At 57.8% G+C, this 23,427-nt stretch overlaps 1 protein-coding gene across 1 annotated transcript; it reads right to left on the bottom strand.

Moving 5' to 3' along the window:
• Positions 1 to 4,006: 4,006 nt before the first annotated feature.
• On the bottom strand, positions 4,007 to 22,471 carry TNRC6A (trinucleotide repeat containing adaptor 6A). Its single transcript, XM_048494167.1, is given in 26 exon segments — positions 4,007 to 5,994; positions 6,466 to 6,605; positions 6,700 to 6,773; positions 7,107 to 7,328; positions 7,464 to 7,571; positions 7,786 to 7,926; positions 8,379 to 8,540; positions 9,223 to 9,354; positions 9,478 to 9,637; positions 10,190 to 10,267; positions 10,356 to 10,484; positions 10,811 to 10,945; positions 11,540 to 11,689; positions 12,433 to 12,456; positions 12,458 to 12,579; positions 13,014 to 13,029; positions 13,032 to 13,064; positions 13,321 to 13,410; positions 13,861 to 14,135; positions 14,247 to 14,411; positions 14,940 to 15,216; positions 15,275 to 17,445; positions 18,747 to 18,794; positions 20,187 to 20,555; positions 21,771 to 21,792; positions 22,212 to 22,471. Coding segments are annotated over 26 exon segments (5,811 nt in total). The 5' UTR covers positions 22,374 to 22,471; the 3' UTR covers positions 4,007 to 5,588.
• Positions 22,472 to 23,427: the final 956 nt, after the last annotated feature.

The raw sequence follows: 23,427 nt of genomic DNA, 5'->3' as shown, positions 1-23,427 counted from the left end.
TTGTAGCCGAGAGCCTAGAACGGCCTATCTCGGGCGCCGCCGCCGCACGTCGAGGTTGCATAGTGTCAGGGCCTCTTTGGCGCAAACAGAGGTGTAACATCCATTGGGCAGTTTGGGCCACTGCCCACGGCATCGGAATTTTGAGTCACATGGGAGCATGTGAGCAATCCGTTTTTATTTTTTGTTGTTTTTTCACATTTTGGCCTGCAGGGGGTGCATTTTTGGACGAATCGGCACCAAAATTTCAGGGTATCATCAGGAGATTGTCCTGATGATACCCCCCAGGTTTCGTGCAGTTTGGGTCAGGGGAGCTAAGGAGATGGGGGCTACCCTTTTGAGGGTCCATAACTTTGGCCCACCTGAACCAAATTGCACCAAACTTGAGGGGTAGTGTCAGGACAGTCTCCAGATGATACCCTGAAATTTTGGCTCTGATATGTCAAAAATACGCCCCCCTGCAGGAACATCCCAGAAATACGCCCCCTGCAGGAACATCCCAGAAATTTGCCCAAGAATCTTTGTTCTGCATTGAGTTTTCTGCATTGCTGTCAATGCGGGATGCAGGCCGGGGGGGGGGGGGGACATTTCTGAAGGCACAGTCTCAAAAGTTTCAGGGTCTCATCAGGAGACTGCCCTGATGATACCCCCCAGGTTTGGTGCAGTTTGGGTCAGGGGGGGCAAAGTTATGGACCCAGTTATGGACCCTCAAAGGAGTGCTCCCATCCCCCATTCTTTCCAATGCGAACTAAGGAGATGAGGGCTACCCTCTTAAGGGTCCATAACTTTGCCCCCCCCCCCCCCGAATCAAACTGCACCAAACTTGAGGGGTAGCGTCAGGACAGTCTCCTGATGATATGTTGAAATGTTGGTGTTGATATGTCTAAAAATACACCCCCTGCAGGCACCAATGACCTGGTGTAAAAAAAAATAAATTTTTGGTCCTGGTGGGGTGGCCGCCCATGGGATCTAACTCAGGTTTTGCCCAGGGCTCCAGTTTGCCTCGTTACGCCCCTGCCACTGACAGCCCCTTTCCCCCGTCCACGAGGGCGAGAGGGAGGGCGGCTAGAATCCCCCCACCGACGACAACGACCCAGCAGCAGCAGCAGCCGCAGCCAACCTTTCAGAAGGGCCCCCTCCTCCTTCTCCCCGCCGGCCACTTCGCTCACCGGCAGGAGGGGGAGGAGGAAGGGCGGCGGCCCAATCGGCGTGCTTTCTCGGGACTCGTCACCCCAGAGGCAACGGGGAGGGAGGGGGTTCCCGTCATTGGCTTCAAACGCCCCCGCCCCCAACTTGGCCTGGCTTCCCTGGGACCCCCCTCCCCCGTCTTGATCGGGTGCGCAGCTGAGGAGAATCTGCCCCACAGTGCTTGGGAGAGCCCCCCCCCCCCCATCCCTCCCCTGACTGCCGCCTTCGCACGAGACCGCACGTGGATGTTATGGGGGGATTCCGCTAACTTCCTGAGCCTCTTTGAGCTGGCAGCCCCTTCGGACTAAGGAGCCGAGGCCCCACGTCGAAGTTGTGGCGTGTCCGAGCCTCTTTGGGCAGGGGGGCCGCTGGGGCCGCTGCTGCCGCTGCCCTCCGGTGGCCAAAGGTGTGAATTACAAGCGCAACAACCCACCCACCCCTCCCACACGGCATTTCTCAGGTTATAGTTGCTATAATGTGCCTCTTTGGGAAGGGGAGCCGCTGTGGAGGGCTCCCCGAGAGCGTGCTAACGCTGCCAGAGAGCGAGAGCGCTAACGCTCGAGAAAGGCCGCCCTAGGGGCTCTCGGCGCCATTGTCGTTGTAACGCTCATCGTTGTAACGCTCTCTGAAGCCGGGGAGCCAAGATTGGTCAGTTAACAACGGCATGAGCAAGTTAAACGCATTAATGGCGCCGAGAGCCCCTAGGGCGGCCTTTGTAATCCATCGTTGTAACGCTAATTCCCATCGTAACGCCGTCTGGCCAATCCTTCACAATTTCATTCATACATTTTTAGGTCCAGGGACGACCCAACGCCCCTTTGCGGAGCGGCGCCCAGAGGCCTGGACGCGCTTGTAGTTTACGGCTTTGGCCACCGGAGGGCAGCAGCAGCAGCAGCGTCCCCAGAGGCTCCCCTGCCCAAAGAGTCTCCGACAAGCCACAACCTCGACGTGCAGCCTCGTGCGCAGGCGGCGTCTGGGAAATGCCGTTCTAGGCTCCATTGTCCAAAGGGGCTGGCAGGTCAAAGAGGCTCGGGAAGTTGGAGGAGCCCCCCACAATCTCCATCTGCCGTCTCGTGCGAAGGCGGCGCCTTGAAAAGCGCGAGGCTCCCCTCGTCAAAGGGGCTCCTGGGCCAAAGAGGCTCAGACACGCCACAAACCTCGACGTGCGGCCTCGTGCGAAGGCGGTGCCCGAGAAAGGCCCTCCTGGGCTCTCGGCTCCATCGTCCAAGCGGGCTGCCAGGCCAAAGAGGCTCGGGAAGTTAGCGGAACCCCGCCATAACCTTCACTTGCGGTCTCGTGCGAAGGTCAGAGCGGTGCGATCCCGGGCTGTCAGCACCCACTCTCCACAGGGGCTGCTGCTGTCAGTGGATCCCATGAAAATCAACGGGCACTGTGGTTTCCCCCAATCCGTGATGGCTGACTTTGCTGGGAACCCCTTTGCTGGGGTCTTGAGGCCCGCATCAATGCAAAAGTGAGCAGCCCGGGATGGGGGTCAGGGGTCATCTGTGCCATCTCTTGGGGGGTGGGCATGGGGAAGAGGGGGGCATCTCAGCTCCCCCATCCCTTCCTCTCTTTGCTCCCTGGCCTGGATTCCAGTGCCTGGAAGTCAGGAGCACCTGAGATCTATTTTATTAACTGTGTTTGGGTTTCTTGGCTGCCATATCCCTGGTGCTTTCAGCATATCGGCAGCATCTACTGGCTCAGCAACAGTAGTAATGGTGTGACTGGAATGGGGGCCTTTAGGGGCTTGGACCCCAGCCCTGATGAAGAGGCAGCTTGGACTCAAAAGTCTGAGAGGCTTCCAGCACTCGGGGGGGGTTGGTGCAGTTCTCCAGGGGAAAGCCAGACAAGTGTCTGTCTCCAGCAGGCCCACGGAGCCCATCCAGCGGAGCCCTTTGCCTGCACAGCACAAGCACTGCCACCAGCCCATGGTCAGGCACCCAGAAGAGGTTTTGTGGTGAAAGGGACTGGCGAGGGCCGGGAAAGCCAGGTTCAAACCCCCTACTCTGCCATGGAGGCTTTCTGGGAGACCTGGGACCAGCTACACACTCTCAGCCAACCTACTGCACAGGGTTGTTGTCGTCGTCAGGATGAGAGGGAAGGCGCTTGGGTCCTTGCTGCGGTGAAAGGCAAGATAAGCAAGACAAACAAGGAGCGGGGGAGGGAACCAGGCAAAAGTGCCCCAGCTTTTTCTTTTCTGCTTTTTCTTTTTCCTGCCAAGTTGCAGCCTTTCAAGGAACAAAACCGAATGGGTCTGCCACCGCCTGTCTCTGCGCAGTGATGCTGCAGGAGTCCTCTGGCCACCGGCCGCCCAGGGCTGACCCTCCCTGCACCTGAGCTCTGACCAGATCAGGCCAGCCTGGACCATCCAGGACAGGGCTGGGCGGCAAGAGAAGGCAGGGCCACACCCAGCAAGCAAAGACTGCAAAAGGACATGCGCAGAGTTGCTACCTGTCAAGAAAGAGAAGAACAGTTGGATTTATATCCCCCTTCCTCTCCAGTAAGGAGACTCAAAGAGGTTTGCAATCTCCTTTCCCTTCTCCCCTCCCACAACAAACACCCTGTGGAGGTGGGTGGGGCTGAGAGAGCTCCAAAGAGCTGTGGCTAGCCCAAGGTCACCCAGCTGGTGTGTGTTGGAGTGCACAAATTAATCTGGATCACCAGATAAGTCTCCACAGCTCAAGAGGAAGAGCAGTGAATTAAACCCAGTTCTCCAGATTAGAGTGCACCTGCTCTTAACCACTGCGCCACGCTGGTTCTCCTGTTGTCACCAGAAGGGACTTGCATAGCAAAAACAAAATCACACAGGTGCAGGCGGCAGTTCTATGGTAAGCAGCCCAGAGTGTCACAATTTATTAATAGCTGGAGAAACTTCATAATTCCAAACACAAAACCCGACTGTACATTTTACAATCACCCCTGTTTGTAAACAGTTAAAAAGCCACTGACTTCTTTAGCATCTTCAGACACAACAGCTAAGAATCAAGGCAATGAAATGAATTTGTCAGCACAGTTAACATTTTTTTATCCTTGTTTAGTCTTTCTTCCGTCTTCCCGGCTAAACAAGCAACAAGTAATATAATACCATTTGTGGCAGAAGGGGGGGGGGGATGATGATTTTAACACTTTCACAAGAAAAGCAGTTGCAAGGACTTTTTAAACATTTAAAATTACAAGAAATTTTTTGTAAGCCCAGGGCCTCAGTTATAGTCTGCATAGTTACTCAGTTCGGCTTGAAGGTTAAACACTGAACACACTCACAAGGGTGGGGTTGGGGGAGGGAGGAATGAAGAAATTCAGAGGCTACGCCCACCCCACCCCCACCTCACCTCCAGCAGGCCGAGTCCAGCAATTTGATGCAATTTTTGGCAGAAGAAAGTTTCACCGAGTAAGTCGTAAGATCAGTGCTAAACGTTATTTTCCTATAAGGAACTACAGAGTTGTACAAAGGACCTTGGTTTTCCTGAGAGCCACGCTCTGTGAGTCGGGAGGGAAGATATACGCACACACGCACACAACGTGGCAGCCAAAAACTACTCGGGATTCCCAGAGAGAGAGCGGGAAAGAGAGAGCAAAGCATCTGGATCTGTCCTGCTTCTGTTGGTGGTTTTTTAAAAATATATTTTTAAAGGATGGAAGAGTAAACATTGTTTCTCAAAAAAAGGATGACACACAATTTCTGTAAACAAGGCAGTGCCCCAGCACAGGAGCCCTTTCCCTCCCCCTCCCCCCGCCACAAAAAAATTAAAAAACCTAGAAGCCTATGGAAAGTGCAGAACCCGCCCAGGACGCCGGGCCGGGCCGGGCCGCACGCCTCAGCCGCACACTGTGCCGTGTGGTTCCCATGCTGCTCCGCCAGACTCTCCTGGAGCCGAGCTTTGCCCTCCCTCTTCCTCCTTGGTTTGGTGCTCAATTCTGGCTGGGGAGGGGGGGGCATCAAGGCACCATGGAGCCCCCTGCCAGGGAACGCTGCAGGTCAACAGCCACCCCTGCCAGGCACAAAGCAGGCCAGATAGGTCTGTGTGGGGCGATGGAGGATCTAACGCCCACATGATCAGCACACGCACGACAAGAGCCAGTCCAAAGGAGAACTAAAACAGAGACACACACAGGCACCGAGCGAGCGGGCTCTGGGGAGGCTTCTCAAAGGGACAGAAGCCCTCGGGGGGGGGGTCCCACCCATCACTTTCCATCACTTTTTTCACATTATAAACTTGGCCTGCATGATTCAAGTATTCAAACTGGCACGTTGGGGGTAAATACACGGGGACGGGGGGATGTGCACAAAAGTAACTGCTTCCACAGGTGATCCCCCCCCCCCACCGCCCGCCAAAGGATGCAGGGGGGTGAACGGGGAGTCGAACTTCTAGTGCTGCTTCCTCACAGCTTCCGAGGTCACAGTTTCATTCGCTGAAGGAGGACAGAGGGTTACATGGGCTGCCCCCCCGCGCCCCCAGGTGGTCGACAGAGAGGAATGCATTGAGCGGGGAGGGGCCGCCAAGCCCCCGGCCGTCGCTGCTGCCCAGGGAGCCCCACAGGCTGGTGGAATAGTTGGGGCCGCTCCAGAGGGACGCGCCCGGGAGCTCCCCACCGCCGGCTCCCGGCAGCCCAGAACCGTTCCAGTGGTGACTGGGGTCGCTGCGGTTCGGGAAGGCGTGGGGGCCGTCCACAGACCCCTGCCGGCTCTGGCCGGGGCCCAGGGACTGCCAGGAGGGGGAGGGGGTCAGAGACTGGCCTTGTGCAAAGAAGCGGCTGATCTCCTCTTCACTGGCAAACTCGGCGAGGATTGTAGTGTTCCCCAAGACACACCTGAGGGGGGAGGGGGAAGAGAAGGGTCAGAAGGGGTCAGGAGGGTCGCCACCTGAGGGGGGGGCCCCACACGCTCCACCACCTGCCCTCAGGGTCCTCGACCCCGTCTCGCCACAGCACCCAGGGCAGCACTAGTGAGAGCTTGAAAGACCCCTTCCCCCAATGCTTCACAGGGTCAGCCTTGGGCCTGTCACTCCTGCTGTCTACCCCCTCCAGTGGGTTTGCCCAGAGATTGACACCTCACTCCACCAGTGAGTGGGCTCAACAGAGAGGCGGGGGGGAGGGGGGGACAGCGACGTCTTGAAACCCCGCGTGTGTTTACATTTCCCAACTACGGCCTCTCCTGCTTCCCTGCAGCCAGGGAGTGAAGGACAGGCAGACCCCCTTGCCAGCCCCTGCGCAGCCGCCGGGACCCCCGCTTCAGCCGGACTCCTCCCTGCACCACCCCTCCCTCTTGCACCCCATACTCACATGTGAAGAGATTTCTGTGCCTTCACTACCTCTTCTTTTGAACTGTAGCGGACCAAGGCGTTGCCATGTGGCAGGTTCAGGTGGAAGGTGGTCAGAGGCCCGTGCTGCATGCACAGTGTCCGCAGAGTGGAGCCGTCGATCTGCAGAAGGAACCACACAGAGCGTGACACATGTGTGGGGCGGGGAAGGGGGCCCGAGGAGCCTCGGGGGGGGGGGGGGCAGCACCCCACTCACCTGCGGCGTGAGGTTCTTCAGGATGAGACAGCAGCTGGTTAGTCTCCCTGAGTTGCTCTCAGCCCAGTGGGAACCTACAAGAGACCGATCACGTGGGCGTTGGAGCCTCTTTCGTCCCACACAGACCCAGCTGGCCTCCTCTGGGACTGGCAGACGTGCAGAGACACACCACGGCAGACTCCCCTCCACACCACGGAGGCAAATTCTTCCCACCCTTCAAGGGAGCCGCCTCAAAGCAGAACACCCCAGACCTCCCCTTGCAGAGTCAGGGTGCCGGCTCTGAGGCTCTGTGCATTTGTGATGCTCAGAAATGCAGGGCCAACAGCAGCCACAATCCTCCCCCCCCCACCCCGCAACCCCCACCACAACCAAGCAGCAGGTGGGACAAGGTCAAAGGAAGCTCTTACCAGGGGTATATCTGGCCTCGGAAGTGCTCCAGCCGCCCCCCAACCGCAGGGAGTGGTCCCAGGTGGACAGCGGGAATTTCTGGCCAGTCAGCCCTGGAGGGGGCCGTGTGGGGCCAGGGACGCCGCCCTTGGCAGGCAGGGGGACCTTCCACAGCTCATGAGCCAGAGAGGTGTTGTTCATGGAAGCCGGAGACCAAGTGGATTTGGAGTCACTGTTTCTGGCTGAGGGTGGGGGACGGGGGGAGAAGGCGAGACACAGGCCGGACGGTGAGCACGGCTGGGAAAGCAGAAGCCGGCGGCAGCCAGGGCAGCTCGGGGGAAGGGCTGCCGCCCCCAGCCTGGGCCCCAGGCCCTCACCTGAAGTGCTTTGTGCTGTACTGCTGAGGGAAACATTGAAGTTGGAGGCACGAACGGAGGACCAGGCACTAGTCGAAGGCAGCGCGGTGTTCAGAGATGAGGATGACCCTGCTGGGGAAAGGACAGCCCCGATGAAGAAGGCAGGCTGCTCTCCCTCGGCTGTGGCCAGCAAGGGAGCCGAGGCTGGGCCTGCCAATGGCTCAGCTTCGGGCCGCCCCCCTTCGGCCAGAGCAAGCAAAGGCCCTTGTGGCAGGGATGTGCCCCTCGGCCCCCAGCCGCACCCTGCCCGGCCCCTCCCCTTGGCTGCCCCTCCAGACCGTACCGGTGCTCCTGTCCCTGAGGTGGTCAACCTCCCTCACAGTGTTAATCGACAGATTGTTTGTGACGCTGCCAGGTGTGACGAAGGGGTCGGTTTCAGGGTCGATGTTCGGGTAACCTTGCCAGGGCTCGCCAGGGCGGAACTCTAGAATGACCCACAGGGTCAGAACCAGAAGAACTGGGTCAGCGCCAGTCTGGTTTTGACCTGACTCGGACCTGATGGCATGACGGATAACCCTGCCCGGTTCCCTGGAGGGGGCGGGCACGTTCCTATAGTCGCATGAGCTGGATCGGGCTACGACACAGAAGGAAATCCTAAGCCTGCAGGGTCCGGTGGAGCAGTCATGGGATCCCAGCCCGTGACATCCCCCTAGACCGCCGTTCTGGGCTGGGCGTCAGGGGCAGTTTGAAGCTGCGCACGGGCCACCACTTCCAAGCAGCCTGACGTGGCCCACGGGGCTCTCCCTCTGGAGAAGGCCCTCCGCCAGGCAGTGCCAGCCACTGCTGAGCTGTGCTGCTAGCGGCCCCACCCCTGCCAGAAAACTGCCGCTCCCGCTCTGTCCCCCCACCCTCAGAGAAGCCCTAGCAGGAGCTCACCTGGGGGCCAGGTGACACTGCTAGAACTGTTGGGTGGCGATTTGGCACGTGGCCAGCCGTCCCCAATGGAGCCTGGAGGACTGGCTGGCGAATGACTGCTGCTCATGAAGTCGTAGGGGCCAAACAGCGCTTCCTCCAACCTGAAGCCGCCTGAAATAGCACCTGGGGAGGAGGGGGGGCAAGGAGGACAGCCGCTGGAACCCCTGAAGGCAGCTCTACCCAATCCCGTCCTCCCAGGACCCTCCCTGCTTCCGGGCAATGGGCCCTCTTCCCACGGGACTCCAGACTCCTGAAGAAACTCCAGCTGGGCCAGAATGTGGTCGCGTAGGTCCTTTTGGGGGGGGGGAAGGGGGCTCATGGTGGGCACACATTTGACCAGCTGACCAGGCAGAGGTCCAAATCAGGTTCCAAGTTTGCGTGTCAACCCTCACAGCCCTTAGAGTCCAGGCCCTTCATACCTGTGGGGCTGCCTCTCTCAATATACCACCCTCCCCATCATAGAGTGCTTCGTCCAACAGGGGTAACTTATTGGTGGTCCCTGGCCCTAAAGCTATCTGGCTGTCCTTGAGCAAAGGCTCTGGTCCCGGCCTAGTGGAACTCTCTTTCAAGGGAGACCTGAGGGAGTTCTGCAGGGGCTTCAAGACTCGGGTTGTTCCATCAGGTGGACGGTGAAGGGCAGCGAATGCTTCCATCTTGCCGGCCTTTCCGACTCCCCCTTTGTTCTTATTCGCTCTGTGATGCTCGTATTTTTTTACCCTTCCTTGTGACTGGGCCCCTTGGTGTTTCTAGCCAGTTGTGGCCCCCTGAATGCACCTGAGCAAGGTGATGTAGAAAAAGGTCCTACCATTTTTGCTGACATTTTGATCCAGCGAGGCGTTTGCAGCCACACTGTCCACCGTCGTCCACTTCCTCAGCCGAGACTGTGGCTCTTTAATACTGCCCAGGTCCACGTTTACATTCAAATTGGAGTTCAGCCCTGCAACAGAGGAGAGGGTGACGTCACCCGGGACCAGCTGGATCAGACACCCCTTCCAGGCTGCCCGGCAGGACAGAGCCGTTGTACCAGGTCTTCATTGGCAGCTGCTGAGTCCAGACCTACCGAGAGGGAAGTTGCCGAAGGGACTGCTCTGTGTTGGCCCTTTCTGCAGCTCGCTCTCCAGAAAGGCTTTCAAGGCGGGTGGTTGGAGCTGCTGCTGCTGCTGCTTCAGGAGGAGGCTGGGATCCAGCTGGCAAGGCTGCGGCAGACCCAGGGAGCGGCTCTGCAAGGCACGGGGACAGAGGCAGGAGTGATACGAGCAGCTCAGGCCTGGCCCAGCGCCTCAGGCCCACGGCCTCCATTCTGACAAAGCTGCCCCCGCAACCTCACCCCCACGCTGGGAGAACGTGGAAGCTGGCACACACGCATGCACGCACACGCGCCCTCCTCTCCCACTGAATCAGGTTTGGCTGCAAGCCAAATGACGGGGCATCGAGAGGAAATTCCCATTTCTCGCCACCATCCTCCAGCTCCCCCCCACCCCCGGGCACTTGTGTGGACGTGGCAGAGAGACAGAGAGAGTCAGGCCCACGCACGTCACGCATGCAGACACGCGCTCGCTTCCACGCCCACTTCTGTGACCCCGCCCTCCGCCACACCCCAAAGCCAGCCCTGTCCGGAGGGGTGGGAGAGCCTGCTCTCGCATTCAGCGGAGGCTGTGACAGCTGCCAGCCCTTTCCCGGGGCCGTTTCACGGAAGTCCGAACCACCAGATCCGAGGGAAAGAGACGCGTTTCGCACGCAGCACAAGGCGGGCTGGGCAGAAAAACCGCTACCTGCTGCTCCGGCTGACGGCTCCCAGCGGCTCCCGGGTTCCTCGGAGCCTGGGCCTTCCTCTGCTGGACAAGCAGCCGCTGAGAGAGAGAGAGAGAGACGGTTAGACCAAGAAGGACTGGAGAGCGGGGGCAGGAGGGGGCGTGACAACACAGTCCCTCCACTTACTTGTAACTGGGGGATCTGGGAAAGCTGGTTCAACTGGGAGAGCTGGTTCAACATGGCTACCTGCTGCGGGCCGAAGAGTGGGCTCAGCCCCCCATTATTTGGTGCGTATTTTAACAGAGAGACGGGGACCTACAGGGGGGAGACAGCAGGACAGGAGGGGCCCCCAGTCAGCTACTGCAATTGGCTCCAGGAAGCAAGCAGATCACAGGCCACCCCCCCACCCCCACCCCCGGGCTAGTATCCTGCTGCCACCCTCTGCCCAAGGAGTGGGACCAAGGCCCCTCCCTGGTATAGTCAGCCTCCCCGTTCTCAGCAGGGGCTGTTGGGGAGGGGGGGAGGCTGGAGCAGGGCAGGTGCCTCAGGAGAGCAAGAGGGGCCAGCCCAGCCCTCGGCAGCCTCTGTGACCTGGAAGAGGGGCGTGTCCCAAGAGAAAGAGCTCTCGCTCTCTCACCCACCTGAGGGGACGGCACCGGCGGGGCAGGCACTTGAGCTCGTGGGCTAGGTTGCGAGGAGTTCAGAGGCTGGGCGAGTGGAGGCGGCAGGCTCCGGGACTGTGCAGCCGGGGCCCCAAACGTGCTGGGGTTGCCGTTCTGCAGAGAGGGGGGGGGAGGCGGCTGAGCAGATCTCCACAAGCCCATCACGCAGTCAGCGTCCCCACAACTGCAGCTCAGCAGGGATGGGAACCCAAGTCTCTCTCGCATTTTGAATGCCCTCCTGGAGAGCATGTGCCGTTCTTAGGTCCCAGAGTTTCAGCCCAAGCCCGCCTCCCCGCACCACTTCACATTTCCCAGACAAGAAATTCTACCCTCCAGAATGTCCAGAAAAGCTACACCTGTAGGCAGGCCTTTAGCCGAGGGGTGGGTAAGTGGGGCTGGCGTTAGAGACGGAGGCACCAGAGGAATTGAGAAGTTAGCGAAGCAAACAAAAGGAGAGGAGCAGCTCAGAAGGACGAGGGGTTGAAACGAGCCCAATTCCAGTGGGGAAAGGTCTGGGCTGCTGGCTCCACGCAAACCACAAAGGCTGGGTGGGTCATGGAAGGGCCTCTTGCACTGCCTGCAGGGGGGGGGGGTGAACCTGCTTGGGGCCCCAGCCAGCCTCTAGTTCTGCATCAGGGCTCAGGAAAGCCACTGGGGCACATTGGAACGCCACCAGAGGGAAGGGGGGGGGGGGATTCCCGGCCTTACCTGTCTAACAGAATTCAAGTTTTGCATTCCTAGCCCGGCCAGGGAGCTAACGGCCTGGTTAGGTAGTGTGCTGCTGGAAAGGGAAGGCTTTGCACTCTGGCTGGACAGAAACTGCGCATTTGGGGGATCGTCTGCTACAAGAAGGCCATCCTGTCCGGAGAGACGAGGCAGAGGAGCCAGGGAGCCCAGGAGCGCGAGAAATAGCAGGAGGAGAGCAGCAGAGAACAGGAGAGGCGAAGAGTTAGTTGACCCTCAAGCCCAAAGGCGGATAAACTCTACACAAATCAGTTCTGTGGCCACAGGCAGGGCCCGGCCTGGCCCTACTGATTCAGCACCCTGCCAAGTACAATGGAGCTATCTGGAGAGGCGAGAGGCAGGGATTCCTGGTGGCAAGCCAATCAGGAACTTCTGGTGAAGTTTCTGAAGAAAACATTCCTGTTCACAAGCATCATCCCCCACCCCCACAGTTCAGTAAAATCAGTGGTTCTCAATCTTCCTAATGCTGCGACCCTTTAATACAGTTCCTCATGTTGTGGTGACCCCCAACCACAACATTATTTGTGTCTCGGTTCCTAAGACCATCGGAAATATGTGTTTTCCTATGGTCTGTAAGACCCCTGTTAGGGGTGGTCGTTTGACTCCTGTAAAGGGGCCACAATTCACAGGTTGAGAACCGCTGAGTAAAATCACCTCTCGCAAGATGCCCTCTTATCAGGCAACCCTTTGGCAGAACAAAATGGGTGAGTGGAAGGACAACAAATTTCCCCTTCCCAGCTACATTCCTGCCTGGCTCTGCCGGGATAAGCTACATGCAGCAGGCCCAGATCTAAAAATCCTTCTAGGCTAAGTTCCTAGGTAGCTTCCTACTTGACTTCAACCCCTCCTTTCCTCACCCTGTCAAAGCAAGGGATTCTCGGAATCCATGGAAGACTCTTTGGAAATCTGAGGGCGGGAGGCCGGGCCTTTCCCCACCACCCGGCTGTAATCGCCAGCAGTCAGGCTGTGCTTCTCCATCTCCATCCGCTTGTCCGGCAAGACCCCTGGGCAGGAAGAGAGAGCACCCTCAGCCCAGGTCCCACCTGGACCTTCCTGTCTGCAGAAGGGGCTGCCCCACCAGCTCCAGCTGTCCTCCTCCCAGAGGAGGGTTTGCACTGCAGCCCCCCCTCCCCCCCCCCCAAGTCCTCTGGCCTACAGCGCAGGCCACTGAAGCCTCTGCCACTCAGGTGGAGGAGTGGGGAACCCAAACCCCTAGTTCTGTGATTAGAATGTTTTAAACTCACTACTCCTTGCTGATGGACAGCATGTTTTAACCGTAAGTGGGTGGCTTCAGGCAAAAACCTGCTCAGTGGAGCTCAGCGTAGCTACCAGACAACAAGGCTCATCTTTAGCCACTTGGGCAAGTGGGATTTGGGATTTGAAAGGACCTGCAGGGGAACTCCGGGGCCTCTGCTGCCTTTCCTGCACCCACACTCACCTCCAGGCAGGTCCATCTTATTGCTGTGCGTGGTCTCCTCCTGCACCACCTCTCTGTAAGATGTGGGTAGCGACTTCTGTATAGAAGAAACCCAACACGAGCCAAGAGCAGACCCACAGACCCCGCCCCTATCGCTTTCTCTCTGCCTCCACCCTGGGTTGATGCCTGCAGGGTGGGGGACTTGTAAGTGCTGACTTCTGTAATGCTCATGGGTACTTTTGGAAATATGGGGAGAAACAAGAGGGGCAGGCAAGGGGTGGTCTCAAGCTACTCGGGGCTTGCAAGGACTGCTAGCCAGTTTTACTTTTGGAGTAGCTGAGATGGGCCAGCTTGCTTTACATGTGGGTTTATTTGGGATCCATGTTTCATCTTGCTTATTTCCATTTTTCACTGTTCCCTAAACCAAGAAAGCACTGTATTAAAGTTTCTGTGGAGCAATATGGAACGGCAAGGCCTGCTGAATGCATCAAGTGCATGTCGGATTTAATCGTGGCTCCTTTTAAAATGTACAGAATCAAAATTAAAATGCAGCTTGGATTCTTTGAAAAAAGCACTCCATTAGGCTGGCCTTGGCCCGCCCCCTCCCACGTGGCAGGATTATGTGGGTTGAAAAGCAGAGAGAAAATTGGCATGAACGAAAAAGAATCCCTGCCTTCCACTGTCAGGCCACGAAGCACAACTACGGACAGGAAGCAGGGCCCAGGGGACCCCCGAGCCCACCCACCCATCCACTCCTGCCTGCCTGCTTGGGAACACCCAGTACTATTAAAGGACATGGAAAGGGGCTTAGACAGACATTGGCTAGCCCCCCCCCCCCCCCTCCTGTTTGACTGAAGTTGGAACGCACCTTGGGGGGCAGCCTCTTTGCATAAGACGACCAATCCAGAGCGGGGCCGCCGTCTTGGGCTGAGCTGCTGTTCCACATTCCAATGTCCACATCCTCCGAGCCCTTCCCAGCCGCTTTCTTGGCAGGATACCCGCTGCCAAGGGCATGCTTGCTCCCCCCTACACCAGCCGGGCCAGCTCGGCCAGGCAGACTCTGGGGTCTTCCCAAGGTGGAACACACACAGCCACTCTTCAACGCAGAACTGTGCCCCTGGCTGCGGACGGTGCCCGGGTCACCTGCCAGGCGGGCTGCTTCTCAGCTGGCAAAACCGCCCAGCCCGGAGGGGAGAGCAGCCAGCTCCAGTCAAGCCCCAGAGCCCCTCCTCCTTCCCTCCCCCCAACACCTACCAGCTTTATTCGGAGCCGGCTGACTAGCGGGCAAGCTCCCCCAGTTCGCGGTGCCACCTGCATCGCCGATGGAGTCCCCCCAGCTGGCCCCCGTGTCGACAGGCTTGCCCCACGCCGATGTGCCATTGTCTACAGTGGTTGGTGGGGGAGGGGGCTCTCCCCAACCTTTCAAAAGAGACAGAGGTTAGCAGGAAGGCCCAAGACCGGAGCCCATTTTGCCGGCTCAATCGTAGCAAAAAAGGACTAGTGTGAAGGTCTAGTTTCCAGCCAGCCACCCAGCCAGCCAGGCACTCTTCCCCCGCCAGCCGTGGGAGCAGGCACCCGAGTCCCTTGGCAAAAAGGGCCCAGGAGGGGGTTGGTTTGTTCCATGACCACCAGTGTGGCACCTGCGCTGGGCACCGGACATGTCCAGTGTGAACGGCAGCCTCAATTCCCCTTCAGGCGATTTAAAATCAAGCACAGACCGGAAGTGCCCAAAAACAGCCGAGGTCTGCCCAGTGGGCCAACCTCGTTCCAGATTGGGGCTAGCTCTGGCCAGCCTCCCACTCTGGCAACTTCTTATGCATGAGGCTGCTGGGCTGCTGCAGTCACAGAGCTTGGGGCGACTGGGAAGGGTGTGAGAGGGGCCCCCAACTCCTACTCCCAGGATATTACAGGAGAGGCAGGCAGGCTATACCCCAAAGGAGAGCTTACTGGAGCTGCTGCTGCCACCACCATTTTCTGGGCCGGGTGCTGCATGGGCTGGCAGGTGCTGCGGAGGGCCGTGTGCTTGCTGGTCCGAAGGGTCGCCCACTCTTGGGGTGTTCTTGTCCCACAAATTCACGTTCTTGTAGTTGTACCCGCTCGGGTCCCCCCAAGCGGAGGTCCCGTCGTCGACCTCCATTTTACGGCGAATTGATTCGGGGGAAGGCTCCTCCCACCCGGTGGGTTCCTCTTCCTTGGCTGCGTCTGCATCGCCTCCACCTGGGAACTACCTCCTACTCTCGGCTCCCAGCTCCCCGGACATCTTGCTGCCTTGCCTCCTAGTCAAGTGAGGTTCCGAGGAGAAACTGGGTTCGGAGGCTCCCCCCAGCCCTGGCTTTGGCTCGGCTTGGGGGGCTCCTCCCACCTGATGAGGGGCCTGAGCTGGGTCTTCTGCCCTCCCCAGCGGCCAGCGCCAGCCTTTGCTTCGGTTCCTTCCAGCTGCCCCGACCCACGCTTGCCGCCAAGCTGCCGGAACTGGACTTCTTCGCCTCGCCCCAGTGGTTGCTACTTCTCCAGTTCTCCCCCCAGCCGTCGACAGCTGGGCCTGTCCACACGGGGCTCGCCTTCTGCCTGTCTCCCGGCCCCGGTTTTAACTTCTCCCCATCGTTCCACAGGGAAAGCGAGGACTTGTTGTCTTTGCCACCCGCCGCCCACGACTGATTGCCTTTGGCCTGTGCGGAAGGGGCGGGTTGCTCCCAGCCCCCCTGGCTGCTGGAGACCTTGGCGTCTCCCCACCTCAGAGCAGACTTTGGCTCGCTCCACCCTGACCCCGAAGAGCCATAGTTCCCGCCAGGCCTCTCCACACCTCCCCCTGAGCTGCGGCCTCCCCAAGCCTCGGTGCCGTTGTCTGCCTTCCTCTCTGCTCGGGGGGAAGCCGCCATGTCCCAGGAGGTGTTCTGCTTGATGGGCGTCTGGCCCCAGCCGGAGTTGGAAAGGACTCGCGGGTCCAAGCCTGTCCTGTTCAGGATGCTTTGGAGCAGCGCGTACGGGTCAGCTTTCCCTCTCTCGTGACCGGCCCCTTCGTCCACCGCTGCTCTTTCCTGGGGGCTGTCGGGGCCCATTTCGCTCCCCCCCGGGCTGGCCCATTTCGCTCCCCTGCCGTGCTGCTCTGGGAAGGGAGAGGGCGCGGAACTCTGCCCTTCCGTGCTCGCGCTCTCCTCCTCGGTGGATTGCCACATGCTCGTGAAACTGACGCTCCCGCTGCCGTTCTCGGAAGGGCACCGATTGCTCAGCATCTGGTTCCACTCTCCGTCTGCAAAGTTGTTGCTTTGGGGCAGCCTGCTCCAGCCTCCCCGGCTGCCCCCGGAGCCTGAGCTGCCCCCCCATGGCAAGTTTGGGGGGCAGGCTGTCCCGGCTCCCTCCCACTCCCCTGCTCCTTTATCCCCGTTGGTTTCAAAGTTTGTGCTGCTAGCCCTGCTGAGCCCCGGCTGCATTAGAGTTGCATTCACAGTGTTGCTGCTGGCTCCGCTGTTGGAGTCAGACCTTCGGTCTCCGGAGTAGGTGGGCTCGCAGGTGCCCGCCCAAGCCGTGCTGCTGATTTTCACTTCACCGTTGCTCACATGAGGAACGGACGGGCCGCTGAGTGCCGGTGAGGTCTGGAGCAGAGGGAGAGAGGTCCTGCCGCCCCGGCCCCAGGCCCCGGCCCCTGCGTCGCTGCCGGCTGGCTCGTTCGCCTGCACAGAGCCGGCGGAGTTTGGTAAACTAGAGGTCATCACGTTAGTAGTGTTACTATTTGGTCCATTTGTTTCAGGGTTAAGGTTCTGAGGTTGCCTGCTCTGCGAAACCTTCCTGGCACCATTGGCTTGGTCATCACGGCTGCTCTCCGAGAGGCTCCCCCAGGGGCCAGGGGTCCTGCTTGGATTGCTCCCTCCCTGACTTCCGCCACCGCCACCTCCACCAGGCCCTTTCAGGGGGTGCCAGTTGCTCTCCAACGTGGGCCAGGCACCGCAGCTGCTGCTGGCATTCAAAGTGCTGGGATTCAGCCCTCCGCTGGGCGATGGGTTGAGCATGCCCCAAGAGTTCCCCCTGCCACGGCCACCTTCAGATATGCCCTTGGAAGCATCTGCTGAGGCCTGACCTGTGCTCATCCCGGCGCTGAGACACATGCCCCACGGCCGGCTCAAGCCGCCTCCACTCCCGTTATTGCTGTGGCTACCGCCAACGAACGTGGCCGGAGAGCTGTGCCCAATGCCGTTCAGCACGCCGCCATCCGCGCCTGGGCCTCTGGAAGCCATGAGCGCCAGGCTCTTCTCTGACCCGGAGCTCGAGGAAGAGTCAGTGTCCATACATTCTGAAGCCAGCTCCGTGTCACTGCCGTTGGCGCTGAAGGGCCATGCCTCCTTGTCTGAGCCGTCTAGGAGGACTTTCTCCCAATTTGTGCTGGAGTCGCTACTGGAAGAGACAGCTCCCCAGTGAGCACTCTCATAGTGGGGTCCTCGTGTGCTGTGGTTCAGATCTAGGGGGGAAACAGGGAGACACGGCGTCACTCAAACAGGCACGCAAGGAGAACGGCAATGGACACAGGGTGGCAAGCAAACGCAAAGCAAGAGCCACAGACTGGAGGACGAGGGCCGCACTGTTTTGTGCATGCGCCCCCTGCACATTTCCTCGCATTCTCAACAAAGGTGCACCAAACAGGGGCCCACAGACTCTGTGTCAAGGTAGCCCTTAAGGGGAGGGTGCTCAGCAATTCCTGTGCCACACGTGGAAAACCAGGAACCTGCAAGAGATTCAGATGGAACAGGGGACACCCCAAAGCAGTTGCTTTTTCTCTTCAACAAACAAAACACCCAGCCAGGTCTGCAAAAGCCTGCTGCTTGCAGTAAGCGGCAAACGCGTGACTTGCACCCAGGCCTTGGGGCTATGCGGGCAGTGTCTCTGATCCTGGCAGGGAGGGGCCAGAAGCTTGCTCACGCTAAAAAGCAGTGGCTGAGACCCCCAGGCTGGTTCTGAGCCAGAGGAGGACTGACGCGGCAGCAGACACAGGCAGCAACCGTCAAGGCACCAAGCAAGAGGAGCCCGTGGACTTCCTCGTGGCATCCCACCCTGACAGCTACCCATACTCTGAAGCCAACTTGGGCCTCCATCCTTCAGGAGAAGAAGCAGCCCACGGTGTGGCATGTGCCTCTCCTCTTTGAAATGCCTCTAGTTTTGCCTCGCTTTTTTCTCTAGCTTGGTTCCTTGGGTTTATGTGGCACAAGGAAGCCATCTGAGCTGGCGGAGGGTACACCTCTGCTCAACTGCAGCCCCTTCCTCCCCTTGAGGACAGGGCCCAGGTTCAGAACCCCAGTGCGGAAGAAAGAAACTACCCATCGTCAGGTGCCCACTCCCAGGCGGCACTAAGCACAAGGAAAGCCCCTGAGGCCGGCAATCCACTAGATCGCCACCTTTCATGAACCAGCTGAGGTTTGCTCCTGACAGGCGAATGCAGCCATCCAGAAAGCCGCTTTCAAAATTCGGGGGGGGGGGGGGGGGTTCAAAAGCAGTTTTGTGCTGCAGGACAGAAGACAGTTTCCAGTTGGTTCAGCAGCAATTTGGATTCGAGCCAACGGTTAGTGATGGAAGCGATGCAGGAAAAGCCAAAACACAGCAGCAGTTGCCAAGGGCTGCCCCTTGACCCCTGGAGAAAGGCAAGCCGGGTGTGACGGCAGCAAATTCCCAACCTACAGACCAGGTGACCCAGAAAGAAGGTGAAAGGAGCAGACAGAACTGCCAAGCCATGGAGACACACATGAAAGGGAAATGCGTTTGCATCACCTGACTGGTTAGGGGAGTGGCTGACCAAGTCCCGAATGGGAGGCATGCCTACGGGAAAAGCAAGAGATCAGAGGAGGTTACTGGGGTCTCGCCACCTTCCCCGCACACCTCCCCAGCCGCCACGCCTGCCTTCAGACCCGAAGCAGACGCGGTCCAACCAAGACACAACCTGCGTTCCAATCTGTACGGAGCTGAAACACAAGGAACCGCTGGGAGCAGCCTTCCTTGCTGCATATCACGCCAGACTCTCCCCGAGCAGAACGGCCCCGCTGCCACTCACAGCGTGCACACATGGGCGACTCTGGAGGACCACCAGCCTCACCTGGCAGCATAGAGGCGGCCAGTCTAAGGAATGCTGGTGTCTGCAGCCCTGCTGTGCCTACGAGGAGGAGCGAACTAGCTGTGCTTTCGGCAGAACAGCCAAGTAACAAACGCAAGCGCCACTTGCATCCTGTTGGGCCAGAGACGTGATGCTCGACTAACTCTGCCCAACTGCTCCACAGCCACGGATCACCTGCAGGCGGGTCGCACGGTCTCCTGGAGCCTGAAGCCCGCTAACAGATCCCCACCCCTTCCCCGCCAGCCAGCAGGCGCATCTCTAGCCCACCCTTCCATGCTAGCCAGAAAGCCAGCCCAGGCTCTGTGGCGCCTCCCGTGAGGCTGGGTCCCCTGAGTTCTGATGGGCAGCCAGGAGGTCTGCGTCCGCTGGCCCAGGACCTGGAAACCCCAGTCTCAGACCCAGGCCCCGCTGGAGACACCTGAAACAGCCACCCCACCAGGAAGGGGCTGCCGGAAAAGCCTGGCCTGATCAGGCCTCCCCTGCTTTGTGTTTCAAAAAGTAAACCCCCTTAGCCTGGAAGCTGCCGTTTCACGCTGCTTTTATGATTTCAGGCCGCGCTTCTTTAATGCGGGATTTCAATTAACACCTTTTAACATTTTGTATTGTATTGTTTTCTATTGTCATAAGCTGCCTCAGGCAGGGTTCTGGGGAGGCGCGGCAGAAATACTGCAAACAAATAAAACGGGGCTCCTGCAGAACACGTCTCCAAGGTTCGCTGCCTTCAGCTTCTTGTAAAGACAGGTTATTGACCGGGTCTGCAACCTGCGACTCTCCAGATGTTCATGGACTACAATTCCCATCCAATTGGCCATGCTGGCAGGGGCTGATGGGAATTGTAGTCCATGAACATCTGGAGAGCCGCAGGTTGCAGACCCCTGGGTTATGGAAGCAGCAGCCCTCCTTACGTGAGAGTGGGAGTTTCCAAAAGTGGTGCCCGTGGGCTCCGTGGTACCACCCAACACTATTCCGGATGCCCACCAAATGTTTTAAGAAAGTGGGTCCACACCTGGTGGGGCTTTTGCCCAAGCACCCCCCCCCAGTGCCCCCAGTGGGCCTTCACAGGAGGAAAAGCTGCCCCCCCTCGCCCCTTTCTCTCTCACCTCCTTGTTTTTGGCTGCTGCTCTGCTCGTCTCCGCCAGCCACGGCCGGCTGCGTGCTTGTGGCCGGGCTGCCTCCTGACAGGCCGTCTGCCGGCTTCGGTGCGGCCCCCAGGTTCACTGCAAGCCCCGGCAGCTGCTGCCCACGCTTCAAAAGCTGCTTCTGCTCCTGGTGCCGAAATCGGGGCGGCACCTCACGGGGTGGGTAGCGAGGAGAAGGCTGCTGCGGGGCTGGCTGCGGGTGGCTGCCTGCAGGCCGTCTGGCATTATTGTTGGTGTTATTACTGCTGCCGCTGGCTGCCGTGGAAGTACCGGTAGGAATGGAGACAGCAGGCTGAGATGGGCTTGCACCTGGCTTTGGTGGTTCTGGCACTGGAGGGAGGAAAAGACAGAACTATTTATTTACTTACTCAAAACCTTTAAGAGCAGCCTTTCTTCCATACAGAGTTTAAGGTGGCTTACAAGCGTAGGTCAATACCCACAGAAACCTCCCTGCTGATAAAAGTGGGTGTTTCGGTTACAAAAATAAAATCCAAGCATCTTAAAAGATAAACCTGCGGGGTTAGAATTTTTGTGAACATTCCTCACTGCTCAGTTGCTCATGAACAGACCAGGTTGCTTTGGAGACAGAAGGGAGAACTATGGAGGGGTTACAGCCGGGGGGTGGGGGTGGGGAGTCTATTCACCGTAGCAGGATGGCTCACAAGACTGTCAAAACTGGGATGGGTCAAGCCACAAGAACTAAGCATAGACAGATGCAGAGAACTGCCAAGTGCTGACTGTCGGATGCTGGGGGCACAGAGGAGGAAGCTTTCTCCCTCTTCACGTCCCGTCCTGCTCTGCAGAGCACTCCGAGCCAATCCTGGCAGGTGGGGCGTGAGCCTGAGAGTTCCCCATCACCCCCCACCCCCAGTCCAAAGGCCATGATTATTTGGCCAGCTTCCAAACGATGGCTGCTCTCAAGTCACGGCTCCTCGACTGAGCGTGCAAAGGCCCTTGCCCTCGGAAACCAGCGCTGCTCCAGCTCACCCACCACAGCCCACAGGAGGGCTCCAGGGCCACGGCAGGCTTGGCAGAGGAGAGCCAGTACTGACTGAGATGCTGCCCACCTCTCAGTAAAGGACTTCCAGGCTCAAAGGCGCATCAATATTCAACTCTGTCTGAAGGCTCACGGGGCCAGGAGGAAAGAGAGACTTGGAGCTCAGAGTCACTCAGGAAAGGGACCACGAGCACAAGAGGGAGCAGGCAGGCCACGGGGGGAGGGGGAGGAGGTCTCTCTTCAGCACACTCCCTCTGTCAAGAATTGCAAGGCTTTTCATTCCTCAGGTCTGGCTTGCTCTACTTCTTAGCCACTCCCCTAACCAGTCAGGTGATGCAAACGTGTGTGTGTGCGTGTGTGTGTGTGTGTGTGTGTGTGTGTATGTGCATGCCACCTTCACCACCCCCTCTCTGCCTTTCTGCCACGGCCTTGGCTAAAGCCTGGAGAAAGGATTCAGCACTGAGAAGCGAGCTGGCACTTCTCCTCCACTTTCAGAGTCCTTCACCGCACCACAGCAAACTTACGTCAAGACCTCGGAGGTGGCCTACCTTTGTTTTTCTGTTCAGTGGCCTGAAACAAAAAGTCAATCAACCAATTAATGACTTCTGGGTACATTCTTGCCCTATAAACGGACAGAATTACGAACATAAACAAAAGTGCTGAACTTAAATATCATAACAAGATCATTCAAAGATGCATATTAAACGGCAAAAGATCCTCCTTCCCAAACAACAGTATGTCAGACTCAGCACAAATGTTTAAATGCAAGATTTTTCTGTTAGAAATGGTCAGCCAGGCAAAAGCAGAAACACAACCCCAGCAGCAACTGGACCAGATAACATGAGCCGTGTCTGTGTGGAGCATCAGAACAACAGGAAAGAGAACACAACGGAGGCTCAACAGCTTTGAGACTGCATCGGTTCTGATGACTGGGATTTGCTGCCAGCCGCCTGGGCTGCGTACCCCTCTCAGAGAAACAAAAGGCTCACCTTCTTCGGAGCAGCTTCTCTTTTCTTCTTCTCCTCTTTCCTCTTTTTCCTTTCTTCCATCAACCGTTTCTCCTCCTCTTGCACTAATTCCCTGAGACAAAAAGGGCCGCGGTTAGGTCCTGGGACGGCGCTCTGGACACATCTCAGAGTAGCCAACACCATTTATCATTTGATTCAGAGCCCCAAACCCCGCTGGTCTCAATGGATCCCCTTTGAACACTGCACAGTCATCAGGCCGACTCTGGGGAGTGGAGGCAAGAGGGATGGGTGGGAATTATTTTCCAGCAAGTGACAGCATCGTGCCCAATTTTTGCCACACAGTAGTAAGAAGAAGAAGAAGAGTTTGGATTTACACCCCATCTTTCTCTCCTGTAAGGAGACTCAAGGAGGCTTACAAGCTCCTTTCCCTTCCTCTCCCCACAACAGACACCCTGTGAGGCGGGTGGGGCTGAGAGAGGTCTGAACGATCTGTGACTAGCCCAAAGTCACCCAGAAGGAATGTAGGAGTGTGGAAACACATTTGGTTCTGCAAACAACGCAAATAATATACAAGCCACAACTAGAAATAGCAGACAGCAGCGAACCAATTGTTGTATATAAGGAGGCAAGGCATATATTGTAATGAAAAACTGTAAAAATCAACCTCACATATCCATTGATGAACTTGTTTCTTTAAATGTTGCAGCACTTTGATACCGGAATATTTTGAAATGTATAATCTTCTAACATTATGATGATATTGTTACTAATTTGATGGACATCTCTTTCTTTATATCACAGTTGTTATATCTTGTACATGAAAATCTGCAGTAATAACAACCCTGCAAGGTTGATTTTTACAGTTTTTCCTGAGATACTGTATATATTTGGATAAATTTTTGATAATTTCAACACATCTGGTTCACCAGACAAGCCTCTGCCACTCAGGTGGAGGAGTGGGGAATCAAACCCGGTTCTCCAGGTTAGAATCCACCTGAACCACTATGCCACACTGGCCTGCCTCTTCCTCCCCAAGACGACCTATCACTATTAAAAAGTTTTCTTCATGTTACATCCATGAGTTGACCTTTCCTGCCAGCACATTTTCCTCCAGCAAGGATCCCACCTCCCACCCCACACTGAGCAGGAATTCCTAGGCTGTGTGAGCTGTGGAGAAGGCGTTCTGACAAGCTACCACCTGTGTTCTGCTGAGCGTCAGGCGCAGGAGCGTGGGCAT

This window comes from Sphaerodactylus townsendi, linkage group LG04, assembly GCF_021028975.2.
Source record: "Sphaerodactylus townsendi isolate TG3544 linkage group LG04, MPM_Stown_v2.3, whole genome shotgun sequence".
In the NCBI taxonomy this organism is placed as follows: domain Eukaryota; kingdom Metazoa; phylum Chordata; class Lepidosauria; order Squamata; family Sphaerodactylidae; genus Sphaerodactylus; species Sphaerodactylus townsendi.
Note: the sequence above shows the minus strand (reverse complement) of the source record. Positions and strands in the feature narration are given on the sequence as shown.